Raw genomic sequence first — 15,698 nt, 5'->3', positions numbered from 1 at the left:
ACTTTTTAACATTAATTACATTATTTCTGGATTATAAAATGTCTAAGTGAGAGTATTTCACTGTGTGTGTGTGTGTGTGTGTGTGTGTGTGTGTGGTTGTGTGTGGTTGTGTGTGTGTGTGTGTGTGTGTGTGTGTGTGTGTGTGTGTGTGTGTGTGTGTGTGTGTGTGTGTGTGTGTGTGTGTGTGCGCCCGCGACATAAACTATGTGGTGTTCCATCTCTGCTGTACGGTGGCCAGGCAGTGTGGCTGGAGAAGATGCTCCTTGTATGATGTCCTTGAGACTTAAGCCCCATTTACTGTGTAATGACAGCCCCAGTGAGACAGGGTTTTGGCTCGTGGACGTCATTTGGAACGTCTCACAGGCTGTGAGCCACTTGGCTCACGTTACTGCACTGTAGCTCCTGAAAATGCTAGCTGCTCACACCACGTACGTCATCAGTGACCCACGGCTTTGGTTGGTGGCAGGGCTGTCGCACCAAATCCTGGGCCCTGGGTACAAGGGTTCAATGCGGGCTTGTGCTTTAACTATTGAAAAATAGCAGATCTACAAGCTCACAGGGCGGCACAGAGTGCCGCACATATGCTATTTTTGAAAAATCGTGAAAGTTTGTTAGTCTTTGAATATTTCAAATCCTTCTGAGGTTTTTTGAAAAACCTATGTTTCTATGTCAGTGATGCTCAAACCCTTTCATGTGAAAGACCCCCAAAATCATATATATTTCGCCACAGACCCCCATCTCAAAATATTTAGTTCCATGGACCCCCCAGAAGCAAAATTTGAGTTAAAAATGTTCGCTTAAAAAATACATATATTCAAAGATTTGCACACATTTTCACGACTTTAAAAAGAAATAGCAGATCTACAAGCTCGCAGCGCGGCACCGAGTGCTTGTTTATCTGTTATTTTTCAATACCTAAATAATTAAGGCCCCTCCACCTTGAGTCCTAGTAACTCAGTCCCAATTTTCCCCCCCTTGTGACACCCCTTTATGCAAACAGGGGTGAAAACATCATCTCAGTCCACAGCCTTCCTCTTTCACCTGAAATGTGTTCCTTACTTCCTTTGTATGCCTGGTGCTGCTGCTTTCCCTCTGTGTGTCTGGACTGAAGTGTGTACCTCTGTGTGCCTGACCCTAACTGCCTCCCCCTTGCAGCCGGTTTGAAGCGTGTCTGTCCACTTAGCCGAAGTGGATGCTGACATTCAGGCCACCACGGTCTGGTTGGAGAGAACGGAGGAGGGACTTTTCACACTGTGCCTTTGCCAGTATTCAGTGTTCAGTTAATGCATTGGTTCTCAAAGTGGAGTCCTTGAGGGAGTTCCAGGGGGTCCCCAGCTAAATGATAGTTAGCAACCAAATAGACGCTTATGGGTCTGTAACTCTGAGGGTGTACAAATGGAACCAAATGGACCCATCTTTGTACACTCTCACAGTTAAATTAACATTGATTTTACTATATAAAATGGATTCACAGAGATAGAAATGCCATTAAATAAGGGGGGGAGAGGGAGGGGGGCGTAGTCTAAAATGCACGTCAAACTGAAATTTAAATGGTTGGAAAGAATCACTGCTAGAGGCGTAAAAGTCTTCTCTTATGGGGGTCCCTGGAATATCTTTTGAAATGGGGGCTAATAAGTGTCAATCTGGGGGTCCTTGACATGAAACAGTTTGAGAACCACTGAGTTAATGGATATTTTACTGCAGAAATGCTGCAAAAAGAAACCGGTATGTTTAGATGTTTATGGATGGAGGGGCAGATGGGAGGATGTAGGATAATAACATGATAGATAGACTGTGAGGAGAGGAGACAGCAGGACAGAGGATTGAAGCCCCGCTGAGAGGAAGTGTGGAACAACATGACAAATCAGAGTACAGAGGAAACAACCCTTCACACACACATGCACACTGAACAAAGTAAACGCAGATGAAGAGAGAGAAGGTAGAATAACACCCCAGAAAGAGTGGATGGCAGAAAATTAAACGGAATGAGGGTGGAAAAAGTCAAAGAGAGGGAAGAGAGAATGATGAAAGATAAGGAGAAGTCACAGTGGCAACATATAAAGGAGCAGGAAGAAGAGGGATGATCATCATCATTTATCATCAGATTGCTCTGACATGTGTTTTTGCATCACCGGTAGCACCGTTTGTAACACCAAAGAAGAAGGAGAAGGAACAATATGAAGAGAGAGGGTAAGAGATTGAATTGTCTCTCATATCGTCAGCTGTCCAAATATGTCTCACATGTCCAAAACAACTTTTTGGATTAAAATAAAATAATTGAAAAAATTGCTGCGCGAAGCGATCCGTTTTGAGCTTGCAGATTTGCTGCTTTTGCTATTTTTGTATGATCAACTAGGGCATTCATTTGTGAAAAAACACAGAGATAACTCAGCCCGACAGCATCGATATGGAAAACGACTAAGCACAGAGCCTGAACTGAAATGAATTGCGAGAAAAGAGGAGGGGATAACAGAGGAAGGCGACAGAACAGAGAATTTAGCAGGAATGAATTGATTAAAAGTGGGAGAAGGGGACGGAGAAAAGGGATGTGAATAAGAAGATCCAGAGAGAATAAGTAAAGTGATGATTGTGGAAAGTGAGGAAAGTAAAGAGAGCTAGGGGAGGGGGAGAAGAGAGGAGAGGAGAGGAGGTAAAGTTAAGCGAGGGGAGAGGGAGAGGAGAGGAGGTTGACAGACAATAGTTTCCTTTGCAGTAGTAGGGTATAATAACAGCCAGGCTGCAGTGGAGCACAAAGCCAAGAGATGCCTCACTCCCTGGCTTAACTGAAGACAACTTATAAATACAAGCACAATGCACTGTGTGTGTGTGTGTGTGTGTGTGTGTGTGTGTGTGTGTGTGTGTGTGTGTGTGTGTGTGTGTGTGTGTGTGTGTGTGTGTGTGTGTGTGTGTGTGTGTGTTCACTGACTGTACACACACACATTACATTACATCATTCTGTGTTAAATTTGTGGGAATAGAAAGAATGCTTTTCTGACACGTAAGCTTGCAGATCGGCTATTTTGGCATAGAGAATTGGTTGGTTGATTGATTGATTGATTGATTGATTGATTGATTTAACAAGGTCAACTAAAAGGAGATCCTAGTAAGCTTGACGGCTTATTTACACAGAATCCTTTATATATCATTTTAAAGACAGACAACATCAATAACAAAAAAATAAAACAAGAAGCAGTTATAAAGAAGAAAAGAATAAGAGAAAATGAAAAGAAATAAAAACATATTTACAGTGGAAAAGGGGAGGTAATTATTTATTTATTAACCAGTTGGTTAACAGCTACATGTAGAAGTTATGTTATAAGGAACTGTCAGAAGTTATGCTATAAGGATAACGCAAAAAGCCATTGGTATCCATTGGTATAGTCCGAAAGAAGTACAAGAGACAACTCGGGTCCAGTTTACGTCTAGAGGCTTTAAGCGTATATGCACTGTTTGTAACTTTTTGTGTCATTGATTGATTCCCCAAGTGTTTCCCTTAAGTTCAATAAGGGACTTTTAGTTTCCAAAATAAGTGACGATTGCTTATTTTATTTCGAGGGGCGGTTGGCAATGGTAATGTAGATGGATGGGCTGACGCACATAGAGTTGTACAGTGGGTCACCCAGCAGAGTGAACAGATACCAGAGTCAGCTGGTTGGTGTTGGACCTCAGAACAGCACTCATCTATCACTGTACTGTAGCATCCCTCTCTAGGTCGTCCTTGCAGGAGCCCAGTCATCTCCAGCCTCCATGCATCTGGCTAGCTCTCTTGTCTATGGCTCTTTGAATGAGGCTAGCCTCATTCAAAGCGTCAAATGTTTATTTTATTTGTCAAACGCAGGGTCATTCTGAACAATGAAGGTCTTGTGACATGGCAAGCATCAATACTTAAACTTACTGTCGAAGGCACTCTAAGATCGACTTAAAGATCAAATTGAAAACATGTCACAAATAGCAAATAGAGTAATGATACAGTACATACAGTAATTATGATTTTAGACAAGGGGGAGTGTGAATCAACAATAAAATAAAGTGACCAATCCAATCCACTTTTATATAGCACATTTAAAACAACAGTGCTGTACATTCGGTAACAAAAATATACTAAAATCCCAAGAGAAAAAGTACAATACACAATCAACATGACAACATATAGACCTCTCTGAATTTCTGAACGCAAAGTACAAGTTAGTTTTCAAACGGGATTTAAACGCTCTAACGTGGGGTGGAAGTCTATTCCACATTCTGGGCGCTACAACGGAAAACGATTTACGACTAGAACATACTTATGTGAAATGTTCATATGATCAATTCAATCAATATGATTAGTAAGCTTACTAATCATATTGATTGAACTGATCATACCATAACCTAGGTTATGGTAGCCTATACTAATATAGTGTTGTGGTTGATCACAGCCTGACGCCTGGGGGGGGTGGAAACTGTTTGTGAGTCTAGTAGTTCTTGTCTGAATTCTGCGGTAGCGTCTGCCAGACGGCAGCAACGCCAGCAGTCCACAGCCTGTGTGGCTGTAATCTTTTATTATTTTTGTTGTCTTAGCCTGAGGCATGGTGTGGTGTGCTACAGTAGATGTCTTGCACGGAAGGGAGATGGCAGCCCATCATGCACTCTGCTGTCTTTGCTACCATCTGGAGAGCCTTGTAGCAGCAGAGCAGCTAAATGGTGCACCTGTAGTTGGTGAGAGTTTTGGCAGACATAGCAAACTTCTTGAATCTCCATTTTACAGCTGAATCTGCTTGCCTGTACCAGGTGAGGTCATCTAGAACAGTGGTTCTCAACCTTTTCAGGCCGTGACCCCCAAACGAATATTTGAAGTGGGGACCTGTATACACTTATACTGTATGTTGGTCTGTTTACTGTTGAGTGAGAAAACAATGTTAACATTAGCTAAACATCTGGGGGTCCCACTCCCGACCCACAGGTTGAGAACCACTGATCTAGAATGAACACACCAAGGGATCTATCGATGTGTATGGGGGCATTCTCTTGGATGATATCTTCTCACTCATCCTTGGTAACCCCCCCATATGGATGCTTGTTGATGACATGCTCTGTCTGGCTGATGTTTTGTACTGCATGCAGCATTCTGGTGTAGCACCCATTCTGGTGCAGCTTCATGGGGTTAAGCATGACAGCTCTATACAGTAGGAGAAGGGACTCTTGATATATCAGGGGAGGTTGGACATGGCATTCAGAGCTCTCCATGCAAGGCACCTTCTCATTTTAAGCTCTTGCTCTGACAAGTTGATCCAGGAATTCTGAAGTCATTGACTTCTTTCAGCACAGTGAGTCCCATTGTCGTCGGAGGAGGAGTGTCCGGGAGGATGTTGCAGGTGCTGTTAACCTCAGTTTACACTCTGTCTCCTGCTCCATATGGTAGGATAGCAGGCAGATGTCATCCACATTGTCCAGGTTAGCTAAGGGTACAGCAGGGAGTCATCTACACCTCTTCCTAGTTAAATAGAGGCCAAGTTCATGCCTACTGTACGTGCATAATCCAGAACTATATTTAAGATGAAGGGGGCGAGGGTGTCCCTTGCAACACAGGCCATGTGGCATACATCTTGCAAACGTGTGTGTGTGTGTGTGTGTGTGTGTGTGTGTGTGTGTGTGTGTGTGTGTGTGTGTGTGTGTGTGTGTGTGTGTGTGTGTGCGTGCGTGCGTGCGTGCGTGCGTGCGTGCGTGCGTGCGTGCGTGCGTGCGTGCGTGCGTGCGTGCGTGCGTGCGTGCGTGCGTGCACGCGCATGCGTGCTTGTGTGTGTCTTTGTGCGTGTGTGCGTGGTAATGTGTGTGGTTTGAGACTTCGCTGTTCTATTAAGTGCCTATGGCCCGACCTTGAATGCCAATAGCAACATCAAAGATGACTTCTATGAGTCCCTCAATGTTAGTCTATCTGGAATCACTCAGTCTTTCTAATAAGGTCGTCCTCATGGGTGACTTCAATGCCCAATTAGGCACTGATGCTAAGCTCTTGAACCAAGTAATCGGAAATCCTGTAACCGGGAAATTACAGAGCAACCAGTGCCATGCAAGTTCACACTTCACAAGAGCTAGCCGAAGGTTCAGCTTAGAATGAAAGTTCAATCCCCAAAACTTGAACTAGTTCACATTCATTATTTCTGTTTAATTTATATTATATATACAATACAAACACAACAGGTCCTATACCTGCATTAGGCTACTGCATTACACTTACTGTAACATGAAACATGATTGTAATAACAAGTCCTATTCATACCATAATCACAAGGAAATGGATGGAAATGGAATACACCAGACCAGATATCTATAATAAGCCTCTTCATATTGTTCATTGTTCCATACAGAAGGGTAAGCAGTAGGATAAGATAAGATGTTTATTGTCACTGTATGGAACATACAACGAAATGTAGTTTAGTATATCCACATATACACATAGCAGAATCAATTAAGAAAGAAATAATGATAGTCAGAGCAACATTATGCCATCCTACTCAAGTCAAACAGACAAACCCCAAAACACAAACAGCATGGATTATGCTGACACTAACACTGGAACAATTCAGAAGCACTTTATTTGACAATGTTACTAGTAACACTTGTGTATGTTAATCTGACTTTAGTAGATTATGTTTTCTTCTTGGACGTGCATTTGTGGCAGGTTATTTAATATGGGATTTTGACAGCTGCCTTCTCCTCTTACCGGAACGGCTTTCGGCCGTGAATATTTTACCAGCCCACTTTCACCTCTTAATATTATAAATATAATTCAGTGTGTTGCATGAATGAATACACAGATGTTGAGAATTTTTAGAGGTGTGAGGTCCTGCTATTTTGACTGAAATATGCACAGCTTTTAGAGTTCATCATCATGTGACCTCTGTCTCAAACTAGAAAGATGTGTTCTCTGTTTTCATACAGTAAGTGCATGTGTGTTCTTGGCATTGAGAAATGGACACAATCTAGCTTACATCTTTATTCACCAACTTGCAACAGTGTTGTTAACTCTTGTGTAACAATGCTCATGTTCATTAGTTGCAAAAGGTTCACCTTACACCAACATGAGCAGGTTCAATGAACACGTGTGCACTCAATTCAATTCAATTCAATTCAATTCAAATGAGCTTTATTGGCATGAGAAAACATACGTTTACATTGCCAAAGCAAGTGTCACAAATAAAATAAAAACAGTTGAAAATGGGGAACATATATACATCAGGAGGGGGTACAGCATTGTGTAAACAGAGCTATGTCGCATTGTGACATTTTATATACAGAGTATAAAGCTTTTGGAACAAATAACTGCATTATTTTTTCTCAAAATGCATTTAAAGGTAGCAGCTCTGTTTCATACTGTATGTGCAGTAGGTCTAGATGTCAATCCATGGTTTGTAGTCCTTATGGTGGTTGTGTTTCTAGTCTTCTTTTGTCACAACAGTTCATAAATCTTGCTGCTGTGTTCGCACATTGTTGTATTTCTCCCAGTAGGTATGGGAGTTTTTCATCATTGGTCATGTTTTCAAACTCACTTGGGGTGTGTGTAATCTGTGGGAAGTACAGTATGTGTTTCTGATGTCTTGGTATAGTGGGCAGGTGGTTAGAAAGTGTAGCTCTGTTTCTACCACATGTTGTGTGCAGTGGGTGCATAGTCTATCTTCCCTGCCTTCGACTCTGCTCTCTGTGTTCTGAACAACAACTAACACCATCTATCAGATTCAAAATAAATACATAACATGCACCCGCAGTCCATACATGGGCACCTACGAGACTGCATCATCACTTGACAACAAAACCAAAATGATGTCTCCGTAACTCTGCCATGTATGGAGGAGCTGAATGCTGGACTGAGCAAATCCAAACTCAGAATCCAAGTTGACTAACTGCTACTATCATTGGGGGCTGGCTAAGGGGCTGGCCACCTCCCACACAAAGACCTCTACTTCTCCTTCATTGACCATACCAAAGCCTTTGACACAGTATTACCGGGAAGTCATTTGGATTATACTCAAATAATCTGGCACCCGTCCAAATTGATCAGCAATTTAGCATTCTTAAAACATTTCAGCAAGGATAGCCACTGACAAACGTATTCATCCCAGTACAAGGATGCTGCATCATGACTATTGATGGACTGCCAAGAGCGTGTATGTGTGTTTTTGTGAGAGAGATACTGATGAGGTTAATGGAGTGGCAGACCTCTTGCTGATCCTCTAATTACGAGTAATGAAGGACCACTCTCAATAGGCTCTACAGACAGAAACGCACGCACGCGCACGCACGCACGCACACACACACACACACACACACACACACACACACACACACACACACACACACACACACACACACACACACACACACACACACACACACACAACAGAAGCTGCTCTTCAGAGCAAAGGTCTCCATCAGGTAGATTATTGTGGCCTCGTGGTGGCGCTATGACAGTCCAATGTGAAAAGGGTGCCATGTCTTCTTTGGCCTTTCACGGCAATCTGACACTGCATTCATGATTTGAGGCATTTTGTTCCAAAAATGTGTTTAGCAAAAGTTGACCTGCTGGTTGCACTATAACAGGCAAATGTGAAAAGGGTGGCATTTGTTCCTCTGACTAGTGGGAATGTGCGTGCAAAATTTCACAGAAATCGCACTTTGTGTTCATGATTTGAGGCGTTTTGTTCAAGACGGAGCACTCCTTCAAACTTTGGAAGCCAATCTTAGCCAATCAGGAAGAAATAAGAAAAATCTGTAGGAGTACTGTCCAAAAATGTGTTTTGCACAAACTCCTCCTAGTGGCGCTATAACAGGCTGTGTGAAAAATTGTGGGCAGAGGTTCTTCTGCTCTGACATCATGCTCTGACATCACTGTGATGTCAGCGGAACCAAATCCCGTTTAGGCGTCTTACTGGTTAATTTCCTTTTCTCAGTTATTGCTCCCTCACACACTATGTGAGTATCTAATAAATACAGCACAGTCTTTCTTAGAGACGAGGCCAGTCTATGACATCAGTACTATGACGTCAACACAATTTCCCTGAATTAAATCCCATCCAGTTAATTTCGTCCAGGGACATCAGCAATGATGTCATCAATCTTATATAAATGGACAACCACCCTAATGCCCAAAGCATTATACTCCTCACTGTGGTAGGGAAGTGCCAGTCACCTTTACGGGTGTAGTGAGGTTGTAATACCACCATGGTGCAGAAGTACCAGTCACCTGTGCGGGTTTATAAGCATCCCTTTGAGCTAATAATGTTGGCCTACGAGAGGCGCTTCCCTACATGTCACCTCATGCCCATGTTGGTATCCGCCAACGTTGTCAGTGAGGAGTCAAATGAGGATGGCTCCATTGACACAGTGGTGAGGCGCTGTGCCATCGATGCTGATATCCCAAGACTTCTCAAAAAGGTTGCAGGAATAAATTACATATACTTCATCCAGAGGAACACGCTGAACCGACGGGAGAGGACGCTTCACATCGAGACCCACAATGAGTCCTTCTCCAATAGGGGCGCCATCAATGAAATCTGCTGCTATTCGGTCCACCCTGAAAATGAAGACTGGACATGTTTTGAGCAGTCCGCCAGCCTAGACATCAGGTCCTTCTTTAACTTTGAGAGCACTGCGGAAAAGGTCGCTATGAAGCAGTATGCTAACAGCATCAACAGGGGCAAGCACGTAATGGAGTTCTACGTGAAGGAGCTGGCGGATGAGGGGATCACCCACATGCCCCGCTGGTCACCATCCACCCCTCCACTGCCGCCCCTGTCCAGCCTTTCTATCAGCAGCACATCCACCAACACCGATGCCAGCCAGGCAGACAACCTGAAAGGGAGCCAGGCTGAGGACAAGCTGGACGCAGACTACATCAACCGTTACCTAGGTGACCTGACACCCTTACAGGAGAGCTGTCTGATCAGACTGCGGCAGTGGTTGAAGGAGATGCACAAGGGCAAGCTCCCAAAAAATGAGCACATCCTGCGGTTCCTGCGGGCCAGGGACTTCAACATGGACAAGGCCAAGGAGTTCCTGTGTCAGTCTCTGACCTGGAGGAAGCAGCACCAGGTGGACTATCTTCTGGAGACCTGGACCTCACCCCAGGTCCTCCGTGACTATTTTCCTGGAGGCTGGCACCACCATGACGCAGATGGCCGTCCAGTGTACATCCTGAGGCTGGGCCAGATGGACATCAAGGGACTGGTCCGTGCACTCGGAGTGGAATCTCTGCTTAGACACGTGCTGTCCATCTGTGAAGAGGGCTTAAGGCGGTGTGAGGAGAACACCCAGGTCTTTGGTCGACCTATCAGCTGTTGGACGTGTTTGGTGGATCTGGAGGGTCTGAACATACGTCACCTGTGGAGGCCAGGGGTTAAGGCCCTGCTGAGGATCATAGAGGTGATGGAGGCCAACTACCCCGAGACACTGGGACGAATGCTGATAGTGAGGGCTCCCAGAGTCTTTCCTGTGCTCTGGACCCTAGTGAGACCATTCATAGACGAGAACACCCACAAGAAGTTTTTGATCTACGCAGGTAACAGCTACCAGGGCCCTGGAGGATTGGTGGACTACATCGACAAGGAGACCATTCCAGACTTCCTGGGAGGAGACCGCATATGTGAGGTGCCCGAGGGTGGCATTGTTCCCAAGTCGATGTACCGCACAGCAGAGGAGCTGGATGAGGATGGTCGTCTGTGGACCGAGACCATCTACCAGACTGCCGGCGTCTTCAAGGGTGCGCCACATGAGCTGCTGTTAGAGATTACGGACGCCTCCTCTGTGATCACCTGGGACTTTGATGTGTGTAAAGGCGACGTCCTGTTTAACATCTACCATGCCAAGGAGTGTCCCCAGCCACCACGCAATGACCCCCCGGTAGGCACCAATGTCCAGGTCATTGAAAAGTCATGGACCCTGGGCCAGGATTACAACATAGTGGAGTCAGCACTCGTGTGCGAGGAGGGAGAGAGTGTTCAGGGCTCCCACATAACACAGTGGCCAGGTTTCTACATTCTGCAGTGGAAGTTCAATAACAATAACCTCCACAAGTGTGAAGTCATGTATTATACTGAGGTTCTTGGGGCCGAGTACTTGGGCTCAATAGCCAGCCTGGAGACGAGCCACAGTGGTTTCTCTGAACTCGGTTCCGCCTCCCCCAGCCAATCGCAGTCTAGTTCTAGGGTTTCCGGATAGAAAATGGAAACAGGGCTCCAGACTGTGTTCTCCACAATCCTCTTCTCGTTTTACGGCATTGGCTTTGTCAAGGCTAGCCATCTGAATAGTGTCTGTGGCCAAATCTTGATATGACTGACGTCATCACTAGATGATACTCCAGAAAATCTATAAAAGCTGAGTACAAGCTTTGTCAATTTGCCGTGGCTCTCTATGAGAGTATACAGTGGTTTTACAACACTCTGCCTCACTACAATTCAAAGTCATGCAAGGCACAGAAAAACATTTATGAGGAAATGAAAAGGAACGCATGACTTGTTTTTTTTGTGTGTGTTTTATCAGGTTATTTTTTCATTGTTGCAGTTGTTAGTGTGAATATTTTTCATATTTGATCCACCATCTACAGTGTTTGACTGACATAATCAATATGATCGATTAGAGCCATGCTGTGCATTGGACCCTGTCATGTTTTCATATTCTTTCATGTTTCATTTAAATTTCGTTTAAATTAAATATTTAAGGATAATAATTGCTATAATGGAAGTCAAAAGACATTCCCAAATTTGGAGGCATGCGTCATATATTTCTGACATCATAGACTGACCCAGAGCAAGTCCAAACAAAATGTAACAGATGTAATGATCTAGTAAAAGAAAAGAACATGTTCAGTATGTTCGGTTGTTATACCTGACCAGAAAATAAATCTTTAGCTTAACTCATTTAGTGCTCCTGAAATTAACGGATTATAAAGTCCACGATGCCACCCTCAGGCTGCATTCACTCCCGTTATCTTATTTTGAAGGCCAGAAGTCCACAGCGTAAACACTTCCGGTCTGACGTCATCGCGTCCTGCGCCGGAATCGATCGTTGTTTACGTGGTGTCATGGCGGATCGGCTCGGAGCTTTTCACCATGTGCTTTATAAGCGAGCATCTGCCTCCATCTTCGCTTCTAAAGTGTAGTTTTGAGATAATGGACATTAAAGATGAGATCCCCGTCCACCTCAATGTTATGGGATGACTATTTTGTGCTCGTGGAGCCGTGATGATGAGAAATCAGCGCCGGATTTCGGCTCCGGACCTTCCGCCATTGTATCCGGTAATATAACCGCCGTTACAGTAATATATTACTTTTCACGAGTATACTCGGGATTGGCACTCCGAGTACTCGAGTATTTTTCACGAGTATTCTCGGGATTGGCACTATAGCATATGGGGCAAAATGGTGAGAACATTGTGTCACATTACTTGCAGTACTTTATGTGTCAAAGTACAGGGGTCACTTGTCACTACCAATGCAAAAACAACACCTCGTACTTAAACCCTGTACTTGGTTGACCGGAGTCAGAAAATAGAAGATCTAATATCTAATATCTCAGATTAAATATCTCAGAAAATAAGCTTTTCAGAGAAAGTTTTCCCACGGATGCTGGGGTTTATGTAGTTAATTATACTGTACCAGTAAGACACCCTAAGGCGGAGAAGCGACCTCGCCATAAAGGGTAGGTCGCGCTGAAACAACAGAGCCTGACACAATATATCCATATATGGTCATTACAGATATGGGCTTAATATTGATTACATCAGGGATCTCCATACATGGGCATAAAATATAGAGATGACTGACGTCTGACATCATAGATGTCCATGTATGGGTCTGAGGCGTGATGCACGCAGATGATCTGCAGGTTTTCATACTAAATGCGACCTACGGTCGCAATCAAGCCCATAAAATAAATCTTTAAAACTGTTATTGGATGTGCAGGAAAAGTGGGTATATGAGCTGTTTGTTTTATTGTTTTTCATAGAGCATAAAAGTTAGGAGTTGATGGAGGCTTGAAAAACTCCCCTCAGCAGTGGCACTCGACATTGGCACGATTTGATAGAGCCACAGTTGCTTATTTGAATTACATAATGGTTGTTTATGATTGTATTAAAAGATTGAATACATTAGGGTGTAAATAATAGCGATAAGGCTGTAGACATTATTACTGTAATAATACCAGGCTGAGTATATTCAAATTTTAATGTGTACGACCCCAGAGTGAACTTAGACTAACCAATACAATATGCCATACTACAATAATATACTGTAGATTCTACATAATATTATCAATCTTGTATTGGTTAGTCTAAGTTCACTTCTGTACATGTTGTACATGTTAATATTCGGAAATTTAGATCTGATCTCTCTACAGTGTAGAGAGATCAGATCTAAATTATGCTGAGAGATACTTCAACAGCTAGTATTACTAGTAAAAACTAGGGTGGGTGTTGACATGCATGGTTGAATTCATGGGTGGTGGTGCGATGAGGAGCACAGTTATAGGGATCTGACATGGCTCACGGCTTACAAACGTGTTTGTGACACTGGGCGCTTATGTAATGCACCCAAGTGATTGTGACCACATTTGTGCTGCATTATTTTATTCTGAACAGATTTACAGAAATAGTTCAATTGTGTATACACTAACTAGTAAGACGCCCTAAGGGCACATGGGCACGTGCACGCATCCACATGGGTGACAGCAGACTGCTGGGCTTGCGCTTTGGCATGGGATCGTATATGGACGGACGGACAGAAATGCAGGTTTTCTTACTATATGAAAACCTGCATACCTACGGTCGCAATCAACACGTATAATATGTGGGAATGTGCTTTACCTGTTAAAATGTTAAAATAGAGGGCCAAGCGGAGCACATGGCTTTGACTCGCAAACCTGTAAAACTATCCGTGGCTCTTCTGCTCAAAGATTGAGAAGATTTGGGGAAAAGCCACACGTGTTGTCCTTCATTTCATTACTAAAGCACTTGCCAGTTTTCCACAGGTCTTTCATTTGTTGCCTAGACACACAAACCTTGGAGCCTCTAATTAACAATTATTGTCGTTGTGGATCAAATTACCAGATGGAAGTGTTTGCAACGGAATACCAGTACATGGTCTGTCCTGTTCTTTTGATCTCACTCATCCTCTTTCTGACTATTTGTCCATCAGCTTTTCTCCCTTTCATTCATAACCAGACCGTGGACTTACATCCTTAACTAAACATGTCTGCTGGCGTGTAGTGACTTGTCAAGTTTGTCTCTCTTCACCTTTGATGAACTGTAAGAGTTGGTTAAATGAACTCTCCAGATTTCGCTGTGTGGAAGATTGGAACGCTACCGGGAATTTGCAGACACTTAGCATCACTACTGTAAGCTGTGCCTAGATAACCCATGCATCATTGATATTCCCAGAGTGCCTCTGAACAGATAAACACATTTGAGGAAGAGTCGGGTGCAAAGGGAACTAGGACGATATTGTGTACACGCTGAAATCCTCAGCATTCATTTAGTTACTGAGAGTGTACAAAAGCTCTTACCTCCTGAGCCTCAGCTGCCCCACTAGCTCTTAAGGCCGAGCTGTCCCTCAGTCATACCATGGCCTGTGTTTACCTCTGCTGGGTTGATGGATTGTGAATGAGTGCCACACTGTGGTCGTGGGACCCCCTCTACTCCCACATGGGGTGAGGCAGGGTGACTCGGAGGTGAGGACGACGGGTGCCACAGGTTTAATTGCTCGCTGGGTGATGGGGAGGTGTTCCACTGTAATCATGGTGATGATGTCAGTCGGATTACCGACAGTTTTAGAATCTCATACACACGCATACACGCACAGTCCATTACAGAGAGGGAAGTGCTTGCAAAATGTTGTTTTCTTATGCAGCACTGACTTTTATGACACACATGCATCCACGTGCGTAAGCACATGCACACACACACACACGCACGCACGCACGCACGCACGCACGCACGCACGCACGCACGCACGCACGCACGCACGCACGCACGCACGCACGCCACACACACACACACACACACACACACACACACACATTCTCTTGTGCTCTCTCTCTCTTCTCTCTCTCTCTCTCTCTCTCTCTCTCGCTCTCATCCAATTCCTCAAGGACAGAGTAAGTAGCTGGTGAGAGAGCACTTGTAAATCTTCCATTAGGGAGAAAGACGTTTGTAAATGAGGGTGAAACAGAGCGAGGAAACAGAGAGAGAGAAACAGAGTGGGCAGAAGAAGTTTCTGGAAGGTCACAGGCCTCTACTGTAAATCTACAAGAGCAAACCAAAGAAAGCAATGAGGTGAAAACTAAATGGATGGTCAGTCGTTCAGTCAACCAGAGGTAAAACCAGGATAAGAAGAGGGGAGTGAGAGACCTACATTATGGAGAGGGAGCGAGAGTGGTCAGAGTGCACTGTACACCACTGGAAATGAATCAGGTTAATTGAATCAGGGTGGGTTAGCTATAAGGAGGTACACTATGATATCCTGAGTGTTCATTTTATCAATTTTTAACTACCAAGATTTGACAAATCCATAACTTATTTTATTGAATTAAACATTAGATGAAACAATATGTGTGGTTGAGTATGTGTTAATACAATATACAGTAACTACAGTAATATACTCTTGAAAGAGCAGTACTGTACATTTGTGAGAGTCGTGTTTGAATCCCGAGTGTAATAGTTTCAATTACTTTTG

The 15,698-nt window shown here is 43.9% G+C and overlaps 1 protein-coding gene across 1 annotated transcript; it reads left to right on the top strand.

Moving 5' to 3' along the window:
- Nucleotides 1–9,195: 9,195 nt before the first annotated feature.
- On the top strand, nucleotides 9,196–11,190 carry LOC308282824 (SEC14-like protein 1; the record flags this gene model as incomplete). Its single annotated transcript, XM_080723210.1, has 1 exon — nucleotides 9,196–11,190. One exon carries the CDS (start codon nucleotides 9,196–9,198, stop codon nucleotides 11,188–11,190), a length of 1,995 nt encoding a protein of 664 aa, XP_080579336.1.
- Between the last annotated feature and the right edge of the window lie 4,508 nt (nucleotides 11,191–15,698).

The sequence above is a fragment of the Nannobrachium achirus genome (assembly GCF_963921795.1).
Source record: "Nannobrachium achirus genome assembly, chromosome: 4".
Taxonomy (NCBI): Eukaryota; Metazoa; Chordata; class Actinopteri; order Myctophiformes; family Myctophidae; genus Nannobrachium; species Nannobrachium achirus.
The sequence above is the reverse complement of the archived record's forward strand: the minus strand, read 5'-3'. Positions and strand labels throughout refer to the sequence as shown.